The 25581-nt window shown below is 43.4% G+C and overlaps 2 protein-coding genes across 4 annotated transcripts in view; one reads left to right on the top strand and one right to left on the bottom strand.

Annotated features, from left to right (window-relative positions):
• LOC117777400 (hemicentin-1-like) overlaps positions 1 to 25581 on the bottom strand; it is a 1765934-nt gene that overhangs the window by 129782 nt on the left and 1610571 nt on the right. The window lies entirely within an intron of this gene.
• eva1ba (eva-1 homolog Ba (C. elegans)) lies at positions 7480 to 21686 on the top strand. 3 transcript variants are annotated; one of them, XM_034612259.1, is made up of 5 exons: positions 7481 to 7785; positions 18440 to 18518; positions 18638 to 18791; positions 20215 to 20309; positions 20393 to 21686. In XM_034612259.1, exons 4-5 carry the CDS (start codon positions 20243 to 20245, stop codon positions 20821 to 20823), a joined length of 498 nt encoding a protein of 165 aa, XP_034468150.1. In that variant the 5' UTR covers positions 7481 to 7785; positions 18440 to 18518; positions 18638 to 18791; positions 20215 to 20242; the 3' UTR covers positions 20824 to 21686. The 3 variants fall into 3 exon arrangements, with proteins under 3 accessions (XP_034468151.1, XP_034468150.1, XP_034468149.1); XM_034612258.1 differs by lacking the exon at positions 18440 to 18518; XM_034612260.1 differs by lacking the exons at positions 18440 to 18518; positions 18638 to 18791 and having other exon boundaries at positions 7480 to 7785.

Genomic DNA, 25581 nt, shown 5'->3' with positions numbered 1-25581 from the left:
TGTGTGTGTGTGTCTGTCTGTGTGTGTGTGTGTGTGTGTGTGTGTGTGTGTGTGTGTGTGTGTGTGTGTGTGTGTGTGTGTGTGTGTGTGTGTGTGTGTGTGTGTGTGTGTGTGTGTGTGTGTGTGCGTTTGACAGACGAGCAGAACTGGCTCCAGCTTGCCCTGGGACCAATGCCTCTGTCAAACCATAATCACCACTCTTGCCGTTTTTAGTGTCAGCCTCATATTTGATTCTGTGTAAGTGTCGGTGGTCATGGTTGTGTGCCACATAATATTCTCTGCAGTTCTCTAGAAACAGCTGTAATCTTCAAAATGTGCCGGCTGCAATTTTCCCGACTTGGCGGCTCAGCTTTTCATAGTAACGTCTAATTGAGCTACTGAAAAGTGTTGTGTAAGAAATGTACAGAAAATATATAGTGTTGCAAAGCAAGTTCACGTTTCACCTCACTGCTCGTTCTTTTCATGGAGGATGTTCATCAGCTTTAACATCTACGAGACATAAAAGCTGCTTTCAGACAAGTCCTTCACTCCGGTTAATCTCCTGAAATCATCCGGAGGGGCCGTATGTGTCAAGTCAAAGGCTCCAGACTTTCTCTAGAGTTTATCCTGCCACCCCCGTGTACAAACACTGGATTATGTGAGTGGGTTAATGATGTTTCTAACATGTAACTAAGGCAAAACCGGAAAAAAACTAAAAGATTACAAACATCTCTCTGTGGATTGTCGATCGTGGTGGTGGATCATGATGATGGTGGTTGTGGATCATGATGATGGTGGTTGTGGATCATGATGGTGGTGGTGGATGGTGATGGTGGTGGTGGTGGATCGTGATGATAGTGGCAGCTGATCATGGACTATGATTACAAGACTTGATATACAATATGTCTATTGTTCTTCTGTCTGTCCTGTTTTTTTGGGGGTGGTTTTACTCTTGTTGAGGGTTAAGGACAAATTGTGATTTATGAATATGGGCTATACAAATAAAATTTGGTTGATTAACTGATTGATTGATCTCAGGATGAAAAAGAGGAGCCACACATGTAAAAACGAAGATCGGAAAGACAACAAGATTCAAAATGTTTTGGTTATACAGGACGACTCAGGGGACAATGTGCTGGAAACAACAACACATGGTCTCCACTGCACCTCCCTTTACTGCACACTACAGAGATTTATGTGTTATTGTGAACACGTCTGAACAGAGAATCTCCTGCTGCTTTGTTCAAATGTGTGCGGAAATTCTCCGGAGTTCATGTCTAAAAACTGCTATAAAACCCAACTTATCTCTTTCTGTCATAATGGTTCTTTGTTATTCACTGTATAACAATTTTTGGGGGATTTGATCTGCAAATGAAACCAAATCCTGAAGCTAATGCAGCTTGAACAGCTCCAGTGTTTTCACTCTACCATCTCCAAATACCGTAGAAAACCAGTGTTTTAGCATCCGAGCATCACCAATCATGTGTCAGCAACTTTGCGAAGGAAAGCCATAAACACAGTGCGACATTGTTCCTGCTTATTTTGGGGGTGTATACTTAGAATCTTTAACAGTTCCCTGTAAAACAAAGCCCATCATTATACCTCATGTGTAAACACGTGGGGATTTTTGGTTGTTGCTAGTAGCTGTGCTGCCGGCAGAAGAAGGACAGAAGTGGTTATGCATGATCTGGGCCTGCAGCTGGCTCCTCACTGGATGTGTCTGAGCTGCAGGCAGGCTGACAGTGAATCAATGTGGCTGGCTGTTATTAAACCTGTTGTTCGGGGACTAATCCGAGGTTCTAGAGGAATTCACTGCAAGGCTTCACCACTGCATCCTCCATATTCAGCACTTCAAAGCTGTCGGAGGAAGCTGGCCAGTCACATAGTTTCCACATCGTGCCGACTTGCATGTGCACAAAGAGCTATTCTTAAGTATGCAAAGTACGACGGGTTCATGAAAGAGCTGTTTCAGTTGTGGCCTCGTGCACGGTCTTTGTAAAGTCTTACAGATGTGCACAGCTGTAGCAATAGCAACATTGTTTGAATGGAATGACAATGCTCTTTTCCTCTTTTCAATTATTAACTGCAAGGAGGTTATGTTTTCACCTCTTTTCTTTTTTTTTGTTTTGTTGTTAGCAGGATTACATAAAAACTACTTCAAGGATTCCAATAACTAAGGATGTGAAATGGGCCAAGAAATAACCCATTGAATTTGGGCCTCGATCCGGACATTTAATAAGACTCTAAGAGGCGTCTCCAACCACCCTGTGATAACACTAAACGTACAGCAAACAACACTGTTACACCACAGACGTTATTTAAAGATGGACGGCGAGTCTCAACCTCCTCCTTCTGTCCAGAAATGAAGCCAAAATATCCTGGACATCAATGCTGCCATCTTGTGCATTAGCGATCGGGGGATGGAGCCATGATGGCAAGGTCCCGCTGATGCTCGCCCAATCGTGTGCCAGACAGCCTTCCTAGTTTTAAACTTATAGTTATTACATGAAAGTTGTTTTCATGTAACCAACCTGCGACGTACATGCAATGGAAAAATAAGCTTGGATTCCGACAAGCACATAATAGCAAAGAGCAGACAGACATTTTTTATCCCAGTATGCACTGCAACATTATTTTAAAACAATGAAACCCACACACAGTTTCCTATTTTGCGAGGAATGCACTCACCTTTTAAAATAAATGAAACTACTCTTTTGATACGAGTTAACAGCAGCGGCCCTGACTCCGGGATCATCAGTGCCATAAGCTGAGTGGGAGGAATGTGAGAACCGAAGCTGACTTGCTTGGATCCTCATGACATTTGGCAACTGAAACGCCATCCGCAGTTTGTGAGGAGAAAGACAGAGGCGCGGAGGAAGGGAAACTATGTGACTGAGGAGGCAGGGAGGACCACGCTGAGCTGCCAAGGTGTTGAGATGTTTATGTAATCTCCCTCCCCTCAACTTCTCCTCAACTTTAGCAATTCCTTCTGTTCCTCCTCCGCTCATTCAATCCCTGTCACCCCCTCTGTGTGGAGTGACAGAGCGAGGGCCATGGGCTGGGGTGAACACTAGGGCCTTATTGTAGCCCTGGTGGTGGTGGGACCCCTGCCCGCTCTGTGGATGGACCTCCTCCGCACAACCCCAGACCATTTCCTGTCCCGGGCTTCCCGCCTTAATACCAAACAGACCTCTCCCTCAATCTCCTTTCTATTCAGGACTGCATGGGTGTGCCGGAAGTCAGGTATTACACCCTTTACTTGGCTTGTTACCAAAAGCTTAGATTTACAGTATAATGCACTGTACAATATTTTAAAAGTTCAACAGAAACATGTGAGAAACAATCTTCACACTGATGTTGATCATCTGCAGAACACGTAGTCAACAGTTAAAGGATTCATATTGTGCTTTACAGGTTTTTCTCTCCTCTAGTGTGATATATCGTTTTCTGTGTAAAGATCTACAAAGTTAAAAAGCCCAAAGTTCCTTTTCAGTCGCTTGTCCGATATTCAGCATCATTGTTATGTCACGATGCCCAACATTTGGAAAATACACGTCTAGCGGCTAGTCCAGCACGCCCGGCATTTCCTACATGTACTGGAAGTGGTTGACCAATCACAACAGAGTGGGTCAGCTGGCCAATCAGAGCAGACTGAGCTATATCAGGAGGGGGGGGGGCCTTAAAGAGACAGGAGCTAAAAACAAGCGTTCCAGACAGAGGCTGAAAAGAGGAGCTGCAGCAATGGACTTTTCTGAATATTAAACCTCTTCAATTAATTACTCAAATTAAAATTACGAACCTGAATATAAAACATTATATGTCTTTTTTGAGGGGGTGCTGTTTTTGAAAGCTCCAACAAAAACTATTCATAGTGTGAATTAACCAGAGTGAATGTTTCTCAGAGCAGCATTTAAAATGGTGACATTTCGCAGTGGAACCAATTCATTCAAATGGAAATACCACCAGCCAGGGTCGTCCACCAGCCAGAAGGTCGGTGGTTTGATCCCTGGCTCCTCTTAAATGTTCTTGGACAAGATACTGACAATTTTAGCAGTTAGCTCGCCAGCCACAGTAAACCACCAACCACTCTTATGAGTCCTCCCTGTGTCACCAAGCTTCAAGTATTTTGCAAGTATGCGTTGATGAATTTTGCTCTGCTCTAACCCTAACCCTGATTTATTATTTATGTGCATGCGGAGGGAGTGGAAAGTCACAGCAGGGAGGACTTATGATCACAAAACAATCCCTGTGCACAGGAGTGCGTTCCCCGTGCTACGATCCCATCTGTGCCATAAAGAAGCTCCTGCTGCCAGATGCCTCCACTGCACTTTTTTTATGGGAGGGTGGGGGCTAACGTGGCCGAAGACATGTGTTTTCATGTCATGCAGGGTGGAGGGTGTGGACGTTACCTGAAGGTGCAGACGTAGACTACATCCATCGCCACGTTTGCCAGGGAAGTTTTAATGAGCAGTTTGTGGAAGCCACAGTGTTTCTGCCTTCAGTTAAAACTTCTCTTCCTCTCTTTTGTCTTCACATGTTCTGTCCTTGTTTCTCACAGGATTTCCGCCCCCCCAATTATTTCATTGTCACTTGACGAAGGTTCTTCCAGGCTACATGTGTTTGCATTTTTGATACCTCCTTATGGTTTTCATCTGAGGAAGAATGATGCTAATTCTCCCAGGTCGCCCTCCCAGGATATTCATTTCATTTCATTCTTCAGAGAACAGATGACTCATCTGTCGGTGGTGTTTTGTCTTCTCTGTTTCGCTCTGTTGTTGCACAAGGAAGCCAAAGTTTAAATGATTATGCTTCCATGTCAATTATCAGATTTAAAAAGTCACGTTGCCCTGTTAAGTGTTGGGGTTTTCTGTAGTGGAAACAACACAAGTGTCTCTGGTCTTTATTTTCTTTGCTTTGTGGCGTGTTTTTAATGCAGCTAAATCAAGCCTTTCATCAGAGGGATTCATTCACACGGCCTCCCGAAGGTGCACGTCGCCAACAAAGGCTCTGTGTGGCAACCTTTGGAAAATGAGTGGGTGAGGCGACTCTCTCATGAAACGCTCTGCAAATATTAATCTAGGTTAAAGATGGTGGTTTAGCTTTTGTTCCCATGAGGCCCGTCGGGAGCATATCGCTTGGCAGTGGTGCGCTTTGTCAACGGGTGCTATCGTATTTAGATCTCCTCAACCCCCCCCCCCCCCCCCTTCTGTCCCACACACACGCACGCACACACACACACTCTGCTCGTTTCATCCTCTCCCACCTGCAGACAGACACTCCCTGCTTATCAGCCACATCTCCCTCCCCCGTTTCCGCCTCCTCAACAGCTTATCATAATAAACTGTGTATTTACGTTGAGCACCACGATGGCATGCTCGGGTTTTGTAAGACGTGATCCAGGAAAAAGTCGACCTCCTCGACAGCCATAGGTGCCCTGTAATTAGCCTGCCCTTGATTCTCTCTTAGCCCCATTTCAACCTCTTCTTCGCTCACTTGCCTTTTCTCTTCCTCTTGTCTTTTCTCTCTTCTGCCCCTAACTTATCCGCCCTCCTCAGACCAACCTTGTGCTGGAGTGTAAATCAGCCCCGGGGACAGGTGGACATCTGCCAGCCATGAGGAGATCCAGGCAGGAATGTGATGCAGCCCAGAGAATCATTTAAATCCTGGCACTGACAAAGGGGACTCAGCTTTTCCCCCAAAAAACCCCTGTTCCTTCCCCTACACCTCCTCCTCCTCGATGGAGTTGACAGTTGCTGTTGGTGAGATGCCTTCTGCTTTGCTTTTTTGTTTTGTTTGAATCCATGACTGTATCCATGATAGGATGAAGTTGGAATTTGAGGAAAAAGCAGTGGGCGGATGTTTGATTTGGATTGATGTGCCTGAAACCCCTGTGGGTGCAATATGCAATGAAATTTCAACTGAAGTGAGTCTATGTGACGACGATTTTGTGGCTGCAGCTCAGGTTGGCGAGCGGGTTAATGAGTGAAATATGTGGGAATAAGAGCAAGATGTTCTTTCGAGCCCCAGCAGGGTGTAGCACAATAACAGCTCTGCTCTGATGTTGACCCTCTGGAAGAATAAAATGAACTCAGCTTTTCTTCCCTTTTTTATCCCCATGAAGAGTCGTAGCAACCTTAATGAAAAAAGTCGTCATGCCTTTCGGAGCGTCTGGCTTTCATATAAATTTGGTCAAGACGAAGCTCGGTGTCCATGACCACCGGGATGGCGCGCAGCTCTTACAGTTGAGGAAATGTGTTGCCAGTAAAACCGACAGAATATGACCAAATATGAGATCAGGGCGTGTGTTGCCTCGGTCGTGCTGGCGATCACTGATGCTATTGCATTGGAAAAGTTTTTTTTGCATATGGCTAACAGCTAGTAGCTATTACTCCTTCAGCGTGGGAGTTGACATATTGGTTTGATTACATATTTACCATGTTCTATGAGGCCACTGTCACCAAAACTCCCTCTGTAGTTATGAAAGGGAGTTGACTCCTGCAGTGACTCCTGGAGTTTGTCGGATTGTGAGCATCAATATACGAACACCGATGAGACATTATTAACTAGAGTATAGAGCCCATACCTCCACCAAGGCCCAACTGTTCCCTTAAAGTCGATTAAACTGCAACAAAATAAACTAATTTCCATAAATATGCCTGATTTTTCTTATCAAGATCCATGAATTATTCCCTGGGAAATATGTGTAAAAGGGTTAAAGAAAAATTCCTGGATCAGCCCCCTGATTTCTTGACTAGTTAAGTTCCAGAAAGTCAATACATCCAAAAATAGTCCGGCACCTGAACGACAGCCTGTGATTAGCTGTTTCCCGCAGTTTCCAGTCTTTAAGCTACAGATAATCAAAAAGCTTGCTGGCACAAGTTTCGCAGGTTAGAGCAGGTCAACGTGCTTCACAGCTGACAGGTGAGCTGAAAATCAAATCAAATGGTGAAATACAGTCAAATAGATTTTAACAGCATGAATAACAATGAAAAAGTAAAAGTAACACAAAAAAAAGGATCAAGAAAGTGAATAAACGCATTTTAGCAAGTGTGTTTAATGCAAAGCAGCTCCAGCGTCACAGATGAATTTGTGCTGGTGAGATCACACACAGCTTCTCATCCGTTGTAGACGGACACAAAGTTGTCTCTATGTTGTTGTTTTCTTGTGACACTGGACTGTGCATGGAAAAACGTGAGCTAATTTCCCTGGAGTTGCTTTCAGCCAGTTTCCTTAACAACAGAGGGAAAGCTCCCCACACACACACAGTACACACACAGTACACACACACACACACACACACACACACACAGTACACACACAGTACACACACACACACACACACACACACACACACACACACACACACACACACTCAGCCACTACTTTCCTCCCTCCTCTCTTGCCCTTTTTAGGCTGTTCCTCTTTTTTTTTCTCCTTCATCTGAAAAAGGGGGATAGTATGACAGCTTTTCCTGCTTCATGTGGATTGGAGCCGGGAGGGAGAAAACTCTGTTACTCACTCCGTCTCCAACTTTGAGAGGAAGTTACCACCTCTTCCCCAGACGCTGCACACACACACACACACACCCACACACACACACACACACACACACACTCTCTTCAGGACTTGACCACAGCAGCAACAGAGAATCAACAGAAACAGTCAGGACTGCTCGTGATGCTGTGTGTTTTTAAATGTGGAGGGAAAAGAAGGCTGAGATCTGCAGTTGCCTGAGGTTTTTTCCCCGTTTGGACTGAACTGTTGTAGAAGGACGTGTTTTGTTTTGTTTTTTCTCAGCACTGACCGGTGAGTTTGACAGTTCATTTTACTGTATGGACAGTGACATATGGAAACATCACAGCTTTTCTGTACAGCTGCTTTTACAACATCTGGAGTTTTCTGGAGCAGAGACAGTCTAAAGTTTCACTGTGTTGCATCTTATGTGAATTAAAACTTGGCAGGCTTGTCCCGAGGGGCGTGTGATTGGGAAAACATCCATGTGCCATAAAGTTTGATATAACTGGTTTCCATCCCAGCAGCTCCAGATAGTTTTGATAACAACACCTTTATAAAGATGTTTTTCACATGATGCCGACTCTATTTTTTTTTTATTTGTTGGTTAAAATTAGCAAAATTAAATTTGTATCCCCATTTGTATGTTTTTGTTGGAATCAGCCCAGATCAGTGTCAATGCATCGTGGTGTAAATGTGTGTTTCCAGCAAGAGGAGCTGATGCTGCACTTATAGCTGAGGCAGGACAGGAGTAGCCTGGCTTTCCTGTGCAGCTGCACATTATTCGTTAACCTTGTGGTGATGAATTAGTTGTCACCTTTCTACAATCAAAGCAAACATCCTGTCGCTTTTTGTGTTTCTTGTTTTTTTTTTCTGAGGTCAGAAAGAGCAGACGTCATATAATCAGAGAAGTGAGAGAGAGAGAGGAAGTAGCGCACATGCCTCATATGGCTCCGTTTCTTTTTTTTAAACACGTCCACTGAAACATTCATGCAACAACAGTTAACCATATGCTTTGGCTCTCTGAGCTCCCTCTCATGGATTGCACCTCTTATCAGGGAGAAAGCGAGGTGAGGGTGGAGGCTGGGCTGGGCTCGCTTGCTCTCAGGGGTCTCCATCTAATTTATCCTATCTGAATGAGCAGGCGGCACTTTAGCTGTGCCTCCTCCAGTCGATCAGATAACCCTCCATAGTGTGAATGCTTACTGCAGCTAAGTAAACCCCCTTCGAGGCTTCATGGCTGGGAAGAGTTGACTCCTGCGTGACCTCTCCGTGCCAGCAGACCTTTTTTTTCTTCCCCAAAACCCCACTGACTCACTTATCAGTCGGCCTGTCTTATCTGTCCCGAGGATGGTTATTAACTTATTCTAAATGTGCCCGCGGGTCAGGGGTCAGACTCTGATTTGAAGTGCCTGTCTAAACTCCCAGGGCACCAATCTGTTTTACAGAAAGTTTCAGCCCACACAAAGTCAGGATGACCCCACAGCATCACAGGAAACAAACCTGGAAAGGGGTTAAAGATAATCAATACTTCTTCTTTTTCATGTGTAGCACAGAAATAATAAACAAGAAATATCCTCTTAAAGATAGAAACCGGGACATGTGATGCTGCCATGTTGGACAGAACTCTCACAGACAATGTTTCATCTCATAACAATGTTTTCTTTGTTCCTGCCAAACCTGTATTGTTATCACCAAACAGTCCCAGTGGATGTTCTGCTTTAGTCACCTGCGCGGAGCAGCTCCTTTAATTTTCTGTTCCTCATTTAGTGCACAGCCTGGGGAGAGAATTATTCTATTAAAAATCTGTTCGAATTTTGCAAATTGCATCAATAACAACAACAACAATGTAATTTGCAGTTGTGGGTTCAGTGATTTAGCTCTAGTGTACATACACATAGAGTAGATAATGGGTCTCTTATGTCCCAGTATAACTGCAGATAGCTTGTTCCCAGGTGGGCAGGTTCTGTATTGTAGCTCTGTGCAACAGTAAATGTCAAACATATGGAAAAGCTTCAACATGCAGAAACTAAAATGAGTCATGATGTCATGATGCAGCTCTGTTTCATTTTCACTCCCTGTTATCAGACACTTCAGGGCTAAACCTGAACATAGCTTTACTTTACTTTAACCCGGCCACTACATTTACTTCATTATTGTACTTAAGAACATATATTTTCATGCATTTATCAATTTTACTCCTCTACTTATATGAGCAAATATCTGTACTTTCTACTGCACTAAATTTTACAATGAGTTGCATTACATGTTCACATCAGTTGTTATTTGTATTTTTAGAAGTAAACAATATTAAGAGAGGAATTGGCCCACTGAGCCAATCAGAACGGGCAGGTAACATTAGACCCCGCCTCCTGAAGCATCACCAGCATCACTGGTGACAAAAACAACTGAGGGCACGGTCACACATACACAAAAGCAAAGTTAATATCACAGGTCAAAGTTCACCAAAGTTAAACACGAAGCCCCAATGCGATTTGCCTCGTCTCAGTAAGCAGAGGCTTTGTTCGCCTCATCACTTGCACGGATTTAAAGTGAAACACCACAGCTACATTTGTGTATGTGTGACTGGGCCCTTACATGGATTTGAGGGCCACTGCGGAGAGTCAACCATAATTATGTAGTAGTAGTTGTATTAGGTAATAGGCTAAACTCTACTTTAAGTATATTTAAAAGTGAGTACTTACTTTTACTCAAGAAGAAGAGTTAATGTGGTACTTTTACTTTAACTTTTGTACATTTTTTTGTGTATTTGTTCGTACTTTTACTGAAGTAAAACGTTTGAATACTTCCCCCACTACTGCACAATTGTAGAGTACCAGTTGCACTCTTACACACTCCAGCAGTTAGTGAAGCTCTTGTGTAATCCTCACCTTAATCGACCTGTGATTTTAACTCTTCTCTATGTTTCCACTGGGGACGGTCCAGCTGACAAACCAGAGATGAGTAAGTTACCTAGTGTGACAAATATATATATATCCATCAGAAACACACTGAGAAGAAGGACTTTATTAGGGCTTGAAATGCATAAAGGATTTCATGGCGCATGTTTAAGAAATGGCATGAAGTCATAAGTGTCAGCCCGATCAGCTGATCGTCAGCTGACGTCTTTGAACACCAGCTATACACCCGTCAGCACAGTGGTCCATTCAAACTGAGAATTATTGCTGCTGCTGATTTGCTTTGGCTCCTGTTAATTGCTAATGTTGCTCAGTGAGTAGTAGGTTTCTGCAAGGTGATTAATTAGTTCTTGGTCGAAACTACCCCTCTGGGTTTTTACACACAGTAAATTTGTGTCTCATTGACACCATTGGGGGAAAATTGTCTTAAAACTCATCTTTGCTCATTGCACCACCATGTAGCTGCTGGTTTTGATCACCGCCCTTTTCAAACGTTCATAAATACACAGTGTTAAGATCATCTTAGGGGGAAATTATACTGTGGAACATGAAAAAAATGAATCACTGCACCTCTAACAGTGCTTCTCTTGTATAACTTGTGGGTCAAAGCTGTTTAACATGCTTGTCCACTGGGGTTTGACTGAGCCTACACGGTGTCCAACCCCCCCCCCCCCCCCCCCCAATCTCACAGAGCTGCATCAATTCGACCGACCCAATCATGAGAAGGGCAAGCACGTGTTTTGTGTCACAGAGAAATCCGTAGGCTCCGTGTAATTGGTACAGTGTGTGGTGCCGGCGTGCCGCTGGATGGGGGCCAAGATCGATGAAAAGGGTGAGATCATCATCTATTTTTGGAGCTCGGAGTTTGTGTTGAGCGAAACTTTAGAGGAATGTTCACATGATTCAACTCCAACATACAGAAACATACACAGACAAGCAGTCACTGTCATCATGGAGTCACATACTGTGCACACATGCACAAATAAACCCTTTCAGCAAACACACACACACACAGCGTTGGTTGCATGAGGCTTCCTGCTTCCAGGGGCTTCGCTTGATTTGCTTGATTGCCACTGAGATAATGTCAGTAAGAAGATAATACGTGGGATATCTACCCTTCATTTACATAGTAAAGCATTCGGGCTCTGACTCACATCAGGAACACATCTGGGTGCGTTTAACCACTTGCCCTAACCCCCTAGCTCACTCCCATATCTCCATTACCCTCCCATTACCTGCCATAGCCCAGAAAATATGCTCTTCACGGGACAAGCAGCGCACTGTGATTCCCTTCTGATGACACAAGGATACTCTGGGATTTTTTCGGGCCAGGGCTGCAGTTACTCTGAAGCGAGCTGGCGCCATGGTGGCTGTTCACCAATCTGATACTGATATCGGGTATTGACTCAAATAGCTGGATCTGGGACAACAGGGCAGATCTTTGTGGCCGATCTATTCAATTCAATTCTATGTTGTTGTATTTTTGCATCAGCCTGCACATGCTATGTCATGTGTCAGTACATTTCGCTTGAAGGAGAGTTAGCGGCGCAGAGGGAGCTGAACACAAAGAGTCAGCAGGTTGGAGGTATTTATTGCAGCTTGCAGCTATATGGCTCCACACATGAAGCGTGCAGATTATTAATTGAACACCGGTGCAGCGGTTTGCACTCACAGCAAGAGCATTCATGCTTCCCAGCATGAGTCCCAGCTTGGCCAGGGTCTTTGGACTTTACATGTTCTCCCCGTGTCTGTGTGGCTTTTCTCCATGAAGTACTCTGACTTTCTTCCTGGGTCTTTTCGATCATGACATAGCCTTCACTGATTTGTGGATAATCCATTACAAGAATTGATGTTCAGTTAAATTCTGCCTTTTACAATGATGCAACTGCTCACATACGTAGGAGACAAGCTATTGCTCATGTGGACGGAGATCGTATTGGTTTGAAAATGCAGTTTTTAAACGAAAACATGGATATATCTGTAGCTGTAGATGTAGTATGGATGTGGCCTTTAAATTGCCCGTAGGTGAGAATGTGAGTGTAAATGGTGTCTCTGTATATTGGCCATATGATCCACCTGCAGCAGCGGGTTGGAGTTGGGCTATCACAGTTCTGTCGTCCTCTTTAATGAGATGGTGGACGTTTACATCTCAGTTTCAGTCTCGGGTTCAGAATAACCCACCTATGAGTCATGTCTGTTATAACTGTGCTCTTGTTGAAAAGTCTAATGTCTAACGTCAATTAATCAGTGCCCAACACTGCCTGACTGTGGGTTTGATCCTCTTGGCAAAGGTTGTCGTCATCGAAAGTAAAGCCGCTGTTCATTGGCCCCATTTCGAATAAAGAGCACGTCCACACTTGAGAAAAACAAAGCTTTCTTTCAGCTCTTTATCAAACACAAGCATATTCAAGAACGTTTTCACAAGATTGAATCATCTAATGGAGCAAACACCTCTAAAGTTGAATGGTGCACAAACAGCATGGGTTTGTTTCCAGTTAAGTGGAAACTTGATAAAAGCTGGGCAAGTTCTGACTTTAAATTCACAGAAGCTGTTTGTCTCTGCAGCTAAAATAGGTTTTCACCAGCAGGGGGTGTTAAATTCGTGTTGAGTCAATATATAAAAGTCAGCAGTATGTTTTCTCTGAAGTGCTTATCCCTTACCTTTTCCGGAGCTTTGGACCATAGTTTGCTTCGTTGTCATTTCATTGTAGAAGTGTAAACTTTCAGTGAGTCAAACCCGAAGGATTTCTCATTCACTTTGGCTCAACAACTTTGGTTTTCACTTTGTTCTTGATCCTGTAAACAGCCCTAACGACACAATCTGCACTCAAGGACTTCTTACTTGTTTGTTCTGGAGCATTTGGCCGCATCTCACAGTCTTCATCAGCTGATGCGGTTTGAACATCTTTATTTCCATTACAGCAGCTGTTCCCCGAGCCAAGACGCGTCTGTAACCTTGTACTTGAGAGATGCGAAGAGCGCGTCCAAACTTGTGATCTAGCTCCGCACAACAGCTGAGATAAATCAGACCAGAGTTTTCTCGCACTGACTTCACCCTCGCCTCCACTCTGCGATGTCATTTTTCTCTGCATTTTGCATCCATTCGATGGGGTAAAATAAAAAAAAAAGGCAGAAATTGGAGGCCGGAAGCGAGATTTGTATGACATGCAACAAAGATCTCCAGCCAGAACCAAACCAGAGACTTTGCTGCTCTAAAGAATGTGTCTTAACCGCTAGTCCAACAAAATGCCATACAACACTCTTTGATGGTATTCATTACACACGAAAATGTGGCTACTCTTTGTGCTAACTGTCGTGTGTTTTATTTTCTGTAGCCTGTTTATCTCTATTAAATGATTTACGATCTCTCCCTATAGAAGATGCTGAGCCTTCTCCATCCTTTGATCGTAGCCTCTTTGATGTGGTGCATGAGGCACCATCAGACCTAGCTTAGGTCTGACGGTCTGACGCCATAGCTCCCAAAAACCCATATAGGGTTGTTTCTAAATATCTTAGTCCATTGTATTACTCTATAGAGATACTATACTCAGTAGAGTGCATACCTCCACCAAGGCCCATTAGTCCCCTTAAATTCCATCCAGCTGCACTAAGTTGGTTGAACCTCAGAGATAGTTCCATAAATGTGCCTGATTTCTCTCATTAAGCTCCAACAAAATGTTGAAAAACAAAATTCCTGGATATGACCCCTGATTCAGGGCCACACCAACATTTAATGGGTTCTTCCCTGACCCATATTGAATCCTGTCAACAAGTTTCGGGGGAAATCCATTTAGTAGTTTTTTTGTAGTCTTGCTTATAAACAAACAAACAAACACAAACCAACTAACAAACTAGAAGTGCTCTCAGTAGAGCGGATATCTCCGTCAAAGCTCAACCATCCCCTCATGAAACTACATTTAAACTCACTAATTCTGGATTTTTATTTGGATCTGCACCAAATTGCTCATGAATCTCAGTCCCCTTGATTTCCAGATCCATGAATTCCATGAAATTAACGAAAGTGTAAAAAAAACGGGATCAACCTCAATTTCTCCGTCCTTATAGCTTCCACATCCCTGTCCTGTCTCCAAATGCAACCAGCTTCCTCTCAGTGGGAGACGCAGGCAGGCCTTGACGAGAGGGAAGCACTACTGATAGTCGGCACAGCTTGAATCCCAAGATCTTCATGTCAAGAGGAACTGGGACGATATGCACTCTTACTTTCCCCCAGCAAACAAAATCTCCCTGTGGCTTCCACGAGAAATTACCTTCCCCCCGTGGAGCCTCATGAGCGCTTTCACAGACTCAGAGATCTCGGGTTGGACAGTGTTTCTGTTCACCGAGCGGAGAGTGGGGAGAGCTTGCAGATCCATTATGTCTCAGGACTTGGACACCGCTCTCGTGCTTGATTACAGGTGTGTGATAAACGGCTTGTGGAGAAATCCAGCAGATATTTTTGCGATACAGTTTCAAGATTCCTTGGCAGTTTGTAGGAAGCTGTTAACCTTCCATAGACGACTGAGGGGATTTCTTCTGGATCGAGAGAATAACTGAGCCAAGACTGAGCTCTGATTTCTGTATATTTTTTTAAGCGAACCACGCGGCGTTTCAGAATGTGCTCCACAAGCTGAAAATAAATGCATAAATTGAATATATTACCCAGATTGGTTTGTTTGATGCTGTTCATCATTAAGTCTAGACTTAGTTTTTTTTTATTTCAGTAGCAGCCTCAGAATCAAAACAGCAACTTTTTTAATGAAGATAATTTAAGAGCACTATGTAAGATGCTATGAATTCTTTTGGTGGCTCATGATATCCGTTACTACAGCGAGCCTGTGTGTGGACTCGAGGTTTAAAAACAATGAAATGGGATTATGTTCGAGCCCGGCTATTTTCATTCTGTGGAGCTCCGTCCCAGGCGAACTACAGACAGACCCGTCCACTGTGCCAGGAATTGTTGTGGCCGCAGAGAAAGTCAAGGTATTGGAAATATTCTTTCCCCCCCTGTGGTTCGGCGTGTGTCGCAGACAATGAGGAAATAACACTGACTCGCTCCCCCTGTGTGATCTGACCTTTTCATCTTCCTTGTATGAATCAAATGCGGCTTGACGCTCTGAATAAACTCAGCTGAAGGGTTATGACTTTCATTCCTTTGATTCCGAGAGGAGTATTGTGGTTGGACGGTTTATAAAACAAGTATTTGGGGGACAAACTTTTACTTTTGAGGTCTGCCCCTGTAAGGGGGCATAAATCAGCCAGTGGACGTCTGTTTGCATCAGACTGCTCAGTCATTCTGTCTCGCACTTATCTCAAGACAATGGCAATGATGCTGGAGGAAAGCTTCGACCTGGATGTTGTCCCCTGCGGAAAAGGGACAAACCCTGTGGGAAGGAAGAGCCATTGTGGTCATCTCCAAGTGGATGGCTACCAGAAATATCCCAGTGCATGACAGCTCGGAGGTTTTCTTCCACTCAGCTCCCTGCAACCAAACCAAAGCAAACAGTGCGAAGTTAGAAATAGTGTCTGACCTCCTCTCAGGCCACAACAGCACAGCATCACTGTGTTTATGCTGGCTTCTGAGTAAGAGCACATTCACTTTCTTTCAAAAATAGCTCATCGCTGACTGAGACTTTGGGAAAATTGCTGAGCTGGTTGCAACCTTTATCGTTACTGCCGCGGAGGAGGTTATGTTTTTGCCCCGGTCTGTTGGTTTGTTTGTTTGTCAGAAGGATTACGCAAAAGCTGCAGAATGGATTTTCACGGAACTTGGAGGAAGAATGAGACTTTTTTTGGGGGATTTTCCCAGGGAATATATCCAATTTTGGATATGTGTGTGTGTGTGTGTGTGTGTGTGTGTGTGTGTGTGTTTTAATTTGGTGTGACCTGATTAAATTTAAGGGGACTGTTGCCGCTTGGCAGAGGTTTGGGCTCTGCTGGGTGCCATTTTGTTACTGTGATTATTAAGTCCAATAAGGTGATTATGCTTTCACCCCACAACTTTAGTTTCCCACGCAATTCAAACCATGTCCGGATGGGCTATATGATTATTTATCTGTCAGCAGCATGTGAGGAGTCAAGATGGGCGAGTGTTTGACCTCATGGTTTGAGGCCAGGACCGAGCTAATGATAAACTAGCAGGGACAAAAAAAGATCACAGGAGCTCAGATGTGACACAAAGACACGTGGTGCTGCTGCCCCTTTGGCCAGAGCCTTGAAAAATCACATTTCAACTGTCTGGTATCTTCTGCTTTATGCGTTTGACTCTAAAAATATAACAAAATAAGGAAATTGTGTCCTGATTCATGAGATACTGTCAATTATATTGCTGAGCAGCTGGTGTGAAAGCTCTCAATCAGTATGACATTTAGAAATGTATGTTTACTTCTTTGAATTTTGCCAGAATGCGAACCCTGGTCCTTGCCAAAGTGTTGTTAGTAGTTTGGTTTTTGCTCTTTTGTAACTACTTCATTTTTACAGTCGTGTTTGGTTAGTGTGGACATTTGATTCTGTCAGGAGACATTACATGAGGACTGCCGTTATTTTAATTCATAATATTTAGTTAGTTTTAGTTTATGATGACACTTAGGTTTGAGTAAGACTTGATGGGACAAAATGAAACCACTGATTTTCACGTTATGATGAAAGTCTTCTTTTGGCAGAACACGGACATCTGCAATCCAAAAGCAAATTGGGTCAGAATGGAGAGAATGACTGAAAGTTGAGTCATGGATTGTACATAGCTGGCGAGCAGAGGGTCTGTTAATAATTTCCTTCTTGGGGTGAAAAAAAAAACACAACAAAACAACACGGCAGGATAATTAGTGTTTAGATGGGCTTTAAACAGCTCGCCAGTCGACATTAAGCACCAGTTACAGATGCCAGAGTCCTGATGAAGCTCAGGTTTGCTGCATTCCCGTGTGAGATGAGGCGGTTAACGTACTGTAGGTGTCCAATCGTTAGCTTCGACCTTGGCCCGGAGAGCAACTGTAGTCATCTGAGCCGCTCACTTTATTACCCTTGAGACAAAAACAAAACAGCTCATTGAAAGCCCGTGTTCTTCTGCTCTGCTTGGATAATGATGAATAGATTCCATTAGGAGGGGGGGGGGGGATTAGACTCTGTGGGAGGGAGGAGATGAACTTGTTCATAATTGAAAAGAAAAGGAAGGAAGCTCGACAGGAAGACACCGCGTAGGTCCATCCCTACGGTGTTGAGCAGAAACAAAAGGCCCATCGTCTCGCTCCCGTGGGGACAGAGGGGGTGGCCTGGAAAGCGTGTTGCCATAGTGAACGCTCTGTCACTTGGCCCCCCGAGCGCTGTCTCGGTCAGGCGCTGCACAGTGTACACAGGATCTGCCAAGAGTCAGCGAGATCAAAATCTGCCCTGAAAAAGCACAGAGGCTCTGCAAAACCAACTGCAGCTGGCGGAGGAGCTTTTTCCCTAAAACATCCAAAACTTCACAGCATAGCATTTTTTAACAGACCTGGATGTGCCCAGCTAGCATGTAAAGCACCAACCCCCAACAGGTTATAGGGCTTTTAATGCCCTTTATAGAAAAGAGATTCAAGGTCTGGTAGAAATGTGGAGGACTCTGTATTGCAGCCAAAGATCGCATGGTTTAAAAGTGAGCAGACATTTTGATTATGACTCATTTTCTTACACAAAACAACTTTAATGAAAGCAGTCCTGCATAATGAAATGTTCTGTAAAAGCACCCTGAACAGTCTAGGATGGCACAAAGCAACGGCTCATATAACATCAGTCCCACAGCTGGCTCACTGCATGTCAGACCTTTAAACCATTAGGAGATATTATTAACTGTTTTTAGTATCTAGCATAGACTGTAAATAAAGATGGTTAAATAAATTACAACCTCCTGGAAAACACCAAAGTATGTTGCACTTTCACTGAAAGCAAGGATTCTGCTGAATACTTTTAACTCAAGGTTGATTATAAAGATCTAGTTTGCTTTGCCTCTTTCAGACAGCTCACACATTCCTGTGTCTCCTCGGCCTCTGTGCATTTTACAGTTGAACCTCAGCCTCTGGTCTCTTGCTGGACCGTGTATCCTGCAGCAGGCCGGTCGCTGTTTGCATTGCAGACACCTCAGTGAGTTTGGTTCTAATGAGGCCTGACGTCTGTATTTGTGTTGGTGACTCTCTCTCTCTCTCTCTCTCTCTCTTTCTCTCCCTCCCTCTCTATGTGTGTGTGTGTCGCTCTCGTCTCAGGATTGCCAAATGAACTGTTTAGCCTGAGGACCAAAGATCACGGGCCCCGATCCAACAGCGAGGACAGAGAGAGGAGCTTGATCATTTTGCATTTCCAACTGCTCATTACAACATGAGCTGGGACTGAGCGTGTGCGCCAAAGTTGCATTTTTTGGTAAGTTTTATTTTCTATCTGCGCGTCACTTTGTGTTTACTTCTGGTTTTACAGGAGAGCATTTGCTGTATTTGAAAGTTTGTTAGTGGAGCCACACGACATATGGTTTACACGTGTGGTTTTGATGCTTGAATTTTACTGAAGGCTGCATCAACAAATAAGCAAAAAAGCTACATAAGTCAATGAGGTATTCACATCAGGATGGAGCTCAGGCACCGGGGGTTATCAGTGGGCGTAATTTGGAGGTAAATGCAAACACAAACATGTGGTTTGTGCAATTTGAGGACCTCCATATGATCCGTGTGAAGGCACAGTGACATGTGGTTCGACTTAAGAGAGCAGAGCACACAGGTTGGAGTTGGACGGCTACGGCGTTCGTCATCGTTTTCACATTTTTACCACAACCAGCCACAACACGAAGGGGAACATTAACAGGAAAGATTAAAGCCACCTTTATTTTTGAACTGGTCTCTCTGCTATCACCTCACTTCTGTGCCTCGTGTTGCAACACCACGATGTCATCAAGCCGTGGTGGTGGGAATTGTTGACGAAATGGCAAAGTGGAGGAGAAAAGCCAGAGTCGGCAGGAAAGGGGTGAGCGTGGTGAAGGAGGGGAAGGTTACCAGAGGAAATACAGAGAGACCCAACAGTACAACATGACCCTGGTATTCAATACAGGCAAATCCAATAAATGTTTCATTTCAGATGATACACAGACTCGTTTCTCCTGGAGACAAAGGCTACCAAGTGAGGAGGTAGCATGAAGGTAACAGGATCCGGATAATTGCTGAAAACAGAAAACAGACTTGAGAATGAACATGAACTCTTGTATCTGCTGCACGGCTCCAACGGGTTTCACTTTAATAAAGAACTTCCTCGGGAGTGTTAAAAGTCACAGCCGCACACAGGAACAGCTAAAAACACACAATAGGGCTCCTCAGACTAACAGGATGCCAGGAGGAGTGACAGCTTAAATGTCAAGGACACTGTGTCCAAAGACTGCAAAGAAGTCAGCAATATTGCACTGGCCGTTGTCCTCCGAGCTTCGCAAACTGATGGCCTGGAAAGAGTCCTTCGTGGGTACTTGGAAAAATGACTCCTGACCTCGTTTATAGAGGGGCTGTCATGATGCTGGGAGAATGGCAGAGGCACAGCGCAATGTGCCAAATGCATTATGATGATCCCAGATGAAGCCAGTACTTAAGGAGGACACAGAGGAGCTTTTGTCGGACACTTGGAGGCCTCATCCCACCCACCCTGCCGCATATGAAGCGCTGCAGTGAGTGGGATTGACGTCCGAGCGCCGCGCTGAATGTAACACTGGAGGGTTGTCTGCCTTCAAGCACCTGGAAGAGCATTAAAAAGGAGTCTAGATGCATTAAAGCCAGATTTGACAGGGTGTGAATTGTGTGTCGTTTTACAGGTGTGAAGGAAACTAAGTCAAGATCACCATGGATGTGAAGAAAAAAGAAATGGACCTGCTGAGCAACAGCATAGCAGCTTATGCACACATTAAAGGTAAGCTACAGCCCAACAAAATCATATTTTTATGTATAACATTAAACTCTGTCTGATATTGTGTGTTTTTGTCCGTTCCTTAGCAAACCCAGAGAGCTTCGGCCTTTACTTTGTGCTCGGGGTGTGCTTCGGCCTGGTGCTGACGCTCTGCCTCCTGGTCATCCGCATCTCCTGCAAGCCACGCACCAAAGTCGCCTCCTCCTCCTCCACGCCAGAGAAAAAACAATTAAAAGACATCAGCGAGGAGGAGGAGGAGAGTGAGGATGAAGAAGACGAGGAGGGGGGGGACGTCGAGGCACCAGTCCCTTTGCCCAGCACAGAAATCCCTGTGGGTAATCATAACAGCCAGTCGGACGGGACGCTGAGCGTGAACGTATTTACTTCAGCCGAAGAGCTGGAGCGGGCGCAGCGGCTGGAGGAGAGGGAACGTATCATACGGGAGATCTGGAGGAACGGCCAACCTGATATCTTGGGGACGGGGACAGGGACAATTGGAAGAGTGCATTACTACTAAAAGGGCTGACAAGGGAGACACAAGCTGCAAACTCTGTGAAGGAGTGGCACAGACCTTTGAGTGGGCCCAGTGTCCCTGAAGCCTGCACGACCGGAGAACTTGTGTTCAGATACAAAACGACACACATCTGGAAACAGGATATACATCGATGTGCCACATTTTGATACACTTGGCTCGGACAGAGCTGAACTTTGAGATATTGCACTTCTTATTAAGCAAAGTTATTTTTAACGGACAACATGAACTTAAACCAAGAGATGTCTTAATAACTGATTAGACCACATGGAAAAGAGGCAGAATGAATGTGGGACGCTTGAAGTATTAAAATGTTTGGCGCTTAAGCACAGAGATGCACACAACTAGGTTTATGTAGGCTAAGTGAAAAATAAGGACGATAGATGTACTGAATGTTGCAATGAAGATTATTTGTTCGCAGTGTAAAGGAAAGGAAAATGTCATCGTTTGAACAAGCACATATCGATCAATTGTAGGGGTCAGATTATGAGTTAAAAACAATTAAAATTGGAGTCTTTAATTTATAAGTACATTTCATCTACGTCTATGTTTTCAGGGGTACTTCCACCACAGGAAATGACAGATTTAAAGTATTAAGCTGGAACAATTTACTGTTGTTTCTCTTCATAATGTCAGACAAATATACACCAGAGCTCTTTCTCTCCGTACCTGTGGGCCATGGATTTATAATCAAGTTTTTAAAAAAAGGCCAAAAGTATATTTTTTGTCAGTGTGGTTAATGGAAAAAGGTCGTTTTATGTCATTTGTTGTTTCTGCTCAATGTCTCTGTCTCTAAAGATTAAAGAAGAAAGAAGTTTTATAATAAAATTTCTAGAAACTCAACAACAGTCCTCCTGTCATAATAATGTGTGTAAGGCTCTGATGGAGTCAGAATTGTACGATGGAGTATCAGGTGCAGATTATAGAAGAAAATAGCAGATTTCGAGATTAAAGTCATAGTAATATAAGAATTAAGTTGTAATTTAATTAGGAAAAAAACCCTCATAATTTAATTTGAAAAGGGTCATAATAATTTGAGAAAAAAAGTTTGAAATAACAAGCAAGGAGAGCTCGAGCTTTCCAGAGTTTAAACGGGCACCTGGGCAGCGGGGACCAGGACAACATGTCACAGCTAAGTGCTAAATGTCCACCTGTGTAACATGGAGGATACTTCAACTCTACTTTATGTGCTCCACAGTGACTTTAGCCACATTAGCAGTTGGTTGTTTCACCATTTTGACTCAAAGCCTGATATGTTGTTATTTCCATCAGACGAACATGAACAACAAACTACAAGTGGATAATGGTTGGATGGGTGGTTTTATTAAGCCTACATCTCTTTGTACAGATATTTTTGACCCTCCCCATGAAACAAATAAATTATTATTATATTAATAGTACAAAAAGCCTAATAAATACAATGAGACAGACCATAGAACTAATTTTGGCCCTTTCCCATTCTGGTCTCTCGAGATTAGCATTGTCGTAGAGATTGAAATTTCCTACGCACATTCATGGTTATTCAGATGATCCCAAACACTTTAGTGATCCTTTGATTCTCTTTTTAGCACCAAGTTGCACGCTGACATCTTTATGGATCTGAGTGAAATGTCTCGACATCGTTTTGGACAGTAGACATTCATGTTCCCCGCAGGATGAATTGCAGTAAATTTGGGGATCGCCTGACTCTTTATTTAATGCCACCAACCAGTTAAAACATTCTGGTGTAAGACCAAATACTCGACAAACTAATTGTCAGTCCCATCAGCCTCAGCGGTTGTGTTCAGTGCTAAATAACAAATGTTTGGAAAGACACTAAACTAAGATGGTGACTGTAGTAAACTGCAAAGCATCAGGATCAACATTGGCATTGTGAGCATAGAGTTGCTGGGGCGGCTATAAACTATTGTTAGATTGTGTGTTTAAAGCTCTTGACCCTGCTGAGTTTTGGCATGTTGGAGTCTGCTGCATGTACCTTTCTGCTCTAACCCCCGCTGGCTGAATTTGCTGACTGGCTTATTTTTCTTTTGGTGATGTTTGGCTTGTGCAATGATTCTTTTAAGTAACACTTGATATGCATGTTTGAATATTATGTGCGCTGGCCTCCATGGGTTTTGCAACATCTTTTTATGTGTCTCACTCATGAAGCCTCCTGATGTTGCACAGTGGCTTCAGGAATGTCAATGTGGCCGTGACCACAGTTCATTATTATGATTACTTCCTTCTAATATTGGCTTCATACTAGTTATTCTCACATTTTCTGAAGCCACTTTATTTTTCTTGGAGAAATTCTGTTCGATTCCTACGTTTGTTACTATTTGTCTTTTACATCTGTCTTTCTTCCTTCAGTGGTTACCTTGCTTTTCTCTATCCATACGCTGATGATAATCTCTGGTTGGTCACTGATTCATAACCTTATTATTATTATTGCTGGATTATATCTTGGTTGGAAATGCCTTGTTTAGTGGTGGCCAAACTAGTACCCGTCCCACAGATAGAAGCTGCTCACCAAACAGTACGTCCTCTTCGTTTGTCTGCTGTGTCTTAGAATAGCCCACACATTGTAGATTCCACATAATAGTTGGTGTCAGCCGCTGTTTCTTATGTGGTTTTGGGGGGAGGAGGAAACTGCTGTTCTGACATCGGTGCATGCTCGCAGGGAGGGACGAGGTCATGGCTTGTATGGCTAACATCAAATCTGTATTCACATAATACATTTGTTCCACTTCAATGACTGGAATATTGTTTTCCCTGCCAATAAAGACTTACAGAACATTGAGGAATGACCCGCATTGGACGAATGTTTATACTGGACATTATCAGAAGTCAATCTTCAGCGGTTTGGTGATTTACAAGTTAAGGAAGTATGAATTCTTGGCATTTCATTAAAGTCGTACTAAAGGGAGATATCCTAAAAATACTCATCAGGATTTGGCATGTCCACATTCTTTCTTTTGGCCAACCTGGAGCTTGAATCTCTAGTCCATCCTTGTAGGCGACTGGTACAGAGCCTCGGTTGGAGAGGAAAGCAAGCCAAGAACTTCTAGAATAGAGTCCTCCTCAAAGTTCACACTGTGCTGGAGGAGCAGACAGGGTTCAGGTTTGCCTTGGGGCCCGTTCTGTTTTCAGACAGAGCCCACACTGAAGTCTTCTCTGTTGAGGTCTTGGAAAAGCCTCTCATGTGGTCGCAGGCTTCCAGAAATCAGTGGCGCTGATGGTGTAGACTCTTTCAAGTAACTGTGTAATTATATTTGTTGAGAACCCTTGTGAACAGCATCTACCTCGAAATCACAAAACCAAAAATATGTTTCACTAGAGCCCACCATCGAATAATTTCAGTAGACCTATGATAATTATGAGACAGTACATCATTAAAATGAAGCGAACATCAACATGAAGGAAATCCAGTTAGGGTAAGCTATCAGTCTGAGCTGACTTGTGGACATCCCACAGCGTGGGAAAGATGTCCACAAAGACGAGCACGATACAAACTGTAGGGCTGTCATTTGTGGTTCTTTGGCTAATTCCAGAAAACACCACTTTATAGATAATAACATCTATAGCTACGTTCATGCTTTTTAACCTCCTTTAAATAGATAAATTATTCTCCTTTAATTACAATGGTCAAATGTAGAACAGGAAGCACAGCATGTAATTCTCAAAATACAGTTAAAAGTGGTATACATGATTTCCTCTCAGTCAACGGCTCCATATTAGATTTATATTTTTAATATGTGGAAGATTTATTACCGTTTTCCCTGAGGTCGTTCATATGATTTCTTTGACAGTGGTGAACTGTTCTTTCTCAGTTCAGCTCCTCCTTCACTATTTCTAATTTTAACTCTGACCTCTGAGCTCCAAAGCGTTTTTCAACACTCCATTTTCAGTTCTCCCAGCAGTTCCCCCCTACTTATCTTAAATTTCTCCAATGTTAACAGTGAACTGTGTTGTCTATGGCCGATAGCTCTACGTTTCTTCCAGGTTAGTCACACAAGTGGTGTATTATAATTTAGAAGAGTGCCAGTAGTGTAAGCAGCGTCCGTCATCACTGAGATTATTGAAGCTTTTTGGGGTCGTTGAGTAAAATAAATAAAATCTCCACTTGTGTTTGCGCATCTTTACTGCAGGAACATTCATTTTTCATATATGTCATTAATTCAGACATTTCTGCCATATAATCTGACCCTTTGTCTGTTTACCCTCATGTATTTCACCCCTTGTCCAAAATGGAATGTGCCCTTGATCGCCATTATTCAACACCATTTTTTAAAATAGTATGTTCCCATGGCAGTTTCAGGAGCATCGGGTCCCTGATGAGCTCCAGATGTTGTCCAGATGTGCTCCATAGTGGGCAACTCTACTCGGCTTAGACAGGAACACACCACCACTACTAACACCGTTCGGAGCCAAAACCAAATCTCTCTGCCGCATTCTGAAGACGGTGCGATCCAAATGTGGTTAAGTTAAATGGCTCTCTCCATGAATGCTGCAAAGAATTCCTCTTTTTTTTTTATTTAACCATGTTCAAATTAATTGCAATGAGTCATTATTTTCAGTGAGTCAGTATTTCTGAGTTACATGGAATTCGTTTTCCACTTTGTATGAATCCTTCTGTATTTTAAGATTGTCCCTTAAAACAAGTCATGTTCCCAAAACCTAAATGTCAACAGGATTATACCAAAGAATTAAATCTATTTTTGGTTTTCTAATGTGAATTTAATAGCACCAGTTTGCTTCCATTAA

This window comes from Hippoglossus hippoglossus, chromosome 16 (genome assembly GCF_009819705.1).
Source record: "Hippoglossus hippoglossus isolate fHipHip1 chromosome 16, fHipHip1.pri, whole genome shotgun sequence".
NCBI lineage: Eukaryota > Metazoa > Chordata > Actinopteri > Pleuronectiformes > Pleuronectidae > Hippoglossus > Hippoglossus hippoglossus.
Note: the sequence above shows the minus strand (reverse complement) of the source record. Positions and strands in the feature narration are given on the sequence as shown.